At 42.7% G+C, this 2,500-nt stretch overlaps 1 protein-coding gene across 5 annotated transcripts in view; it reads right to left on the bottom strand.

The window, feature by feature from the left end:
- Positions 1 to 2,500, bottom strand: part of usp16 (ubiquitin specific peptidase 16) — a 62,856-nt gene that overhangs the window by 37,993 nt on the left and 22,363 nt on the right. For all 5 annotated transcript variants that reach the window (XM_062060934.1, XM_062060933.1, XM_062060932.1 and 2 more), the window contains 2 exons: positions 718 to 799; positions 563 to 654 (listed from right to left, as the gene is read on the bottom strand). In XM_062060934.1, coding sequence (XP_061916918.1) covers positions 563 to 654; positions 718 to 799 — 174 coding nt within the window. The remainder of the gene's footprint in view (positions 1 to 562; positions 655 to 717; positions 800 to 2,500) is intronic.

Genomic DNA, 2,500 nt, shown 5'->3' with positions numbered 1-2,500 from the left:
ACCTGCTTTTTGCTGGTTCTCGGTTCACTCTTCATCATCCTGACCAATTTTCTCTCAGCATTTTGCATCATGCGTTTTCTTCCTGATCGTGGCAGTGACAAAACTGTGCCATGCACTTTATACTTGCGAACAATTGTCAGCACAGTTGCTCTTGGGACCTTAAGCTGCTTTGAAATGGCTCCAAGTGACTTTCCTGACTTGTTCAAGTCAATGATTTGTTTTTTTTCAGATCTGTGCTGACTTCCTTTGACTTTCCCATTGTGGCGTTTGTAAGCGAGTCTAATGACTGCGTCACATATTTAAATGTGCTCAGAGAAGTCAACAGGTGTCGTCAATCATAATCACTCACATGAAGTTAAGAGGCCATGAAGCTCATTTGATTTGATTGCAACTTTTCTACATCACCAAAATTGATCATGTATGTTGCTGTATGTATACTTTTGACCCAGCACATTTGCTCACATTTTCAGTAGACCCATAATAAATTCATAAAAGAAGCAAACTGTTTGTATGATGATGTTTCATGGCCCAGCCCTAGTAGAAAGAGGACGACAACACTGACCGTCTTGCACTGCTGACACATTATCGTGCTGGTCATCTCGCCGCCAAACACGTGGTCCACAAAGTTCTTGGGGACGCCGTTTTTCTCGTACTCTGCATTTCAAACCACAATTTATTTTCAAAGTCTTCACGTGAGACGGAGATATCTGGACGTACCTTTCACCACAGACTTCAGCTGTTCTCCATCAGGGAGCTTTTCTGATTGTTTGAGAGCTTCCGTGAGGGCAGAGTTGACCCTCTGCAGAGGACACACACATGGTGAAACACACACATGGTGAAACACAACACATGGTGAAACACACACATGGTGAAACACAACACATGGTGAAACACACACATGGTGAAACACACACATGGTGAAACACACACATGGTGAAACACAACACATGGTGAAACACAACACATGGTGAAACACAACACATGGTGAAACACAACACATGGTGAAACACAACACATGGTGAAACACACACATGGTGAAACACAACACATGGTGAAACACAACACATGGTGAAACACAACACATGGTGAAACACAACACATGGTGAAACACAACACATGGTGAAACACACACATGGTGAAACACAACACATGGTGAAACACACACATGGTGAAACACAACACATGGTGAAACACACACATGGTGAAACACAACACATGGTGAAACACAACACATGGTGAAACACAACACATGGTGAAACACAACACATGGTGAAACACACACATGGTGAAACACAACACATGGTGAAACACACACATGGTGAAACACAACACATGGTGAAACACAACACATGGTGAAACACACACATGGTGAAACACAACACATGGTGAAACACACACATGGTGAAACACAACACATGGTGAAACACACACATGGTGAAACACAACACATGGTGAAACACAACACATGGTGAAACACAACACATGGTGAAACACACACATGGTGAAACACAACACATGGTGAAACACAACACATGGTGAAACACACACATGGTGAAACACACACATGGCGAAACACAACACATGGCGAAACACAACACATGGCGAAACACACACATGGTGAAACACACCACATGGTGAAACACAACACATGGTGAAACACAACACATGGTGAAACACACACATGGTGAAACACAACACATGGTGAAACACAACACATGGTGAAACACACACATGGTGAAACACAACACATGGTGAAACACAACACATGGTGAAACACACACATGGTGAAACACAACACATGGTGAAACACAACACATGATGAAACACAACACATGGTGAAACACACACATGGTGAAACACAACACATGGTGAAACACACACATGGTGAAACACAACACATGGTGAAACACACACATGGTGAAACACAACACATGGTGAAACACAACACATGGTGAAACACAACACATGGTGAAACACACACATGGTGAAACACACACATGGTGAAACACAACACATGGTGAAACACACACATGGTGAAACACAACACATGGTGAAACACAACACATGGTCAAACACACACATGGTGAAACACAACACATGGTGAAACACAACACATGGTGAAACACACACATGGTGAAACACAACACATGGTGAAACACACACATGGTGAAACACAACACATGGTGAAACACAACACATGGTGAAACACACACATGGTGAAACACAACACATGGTGAAACACAACACATGGTGAAACACACACATGGTGAAACACACACATGGTGAAACACAACACATGGCGAAACACAACACATGGCGAAACACACACATGGTGAAACACACCACATGGTGAAACACAACACATGGTGAAACACAACACATGGTGAAACACACACATGGTGAAACACACACATGGTGAAACACAACACATGGTGAAACACAACACATGGTGAAACACACACATGGTGAAACACACACATGGTGAAACACAACACATGGT

The sequence above is a fragment of the Entelurus aequoreus genome, linkage group LG10 (assembly GCF_033978785.1).
Source record: "Entelurus aequoreus isolate RoL-2023_Sb linkage group LG10, RoL_Eaeq_v1.1, whole genome shotgun sequence".
Taxonomy (NCBI): domain Eukaryota; kingdom Metazoa; phylum Chordata; class Actinopteri; order Syngnathiformes; family Syngnathidae; genus Entelurus; species Entelurus aequoreus.
The sequence above is the reverse complement of the archived record's forward strand: the minus strand, read 5'-3'. Positions and strand labels throughout refer to the sequence as shown.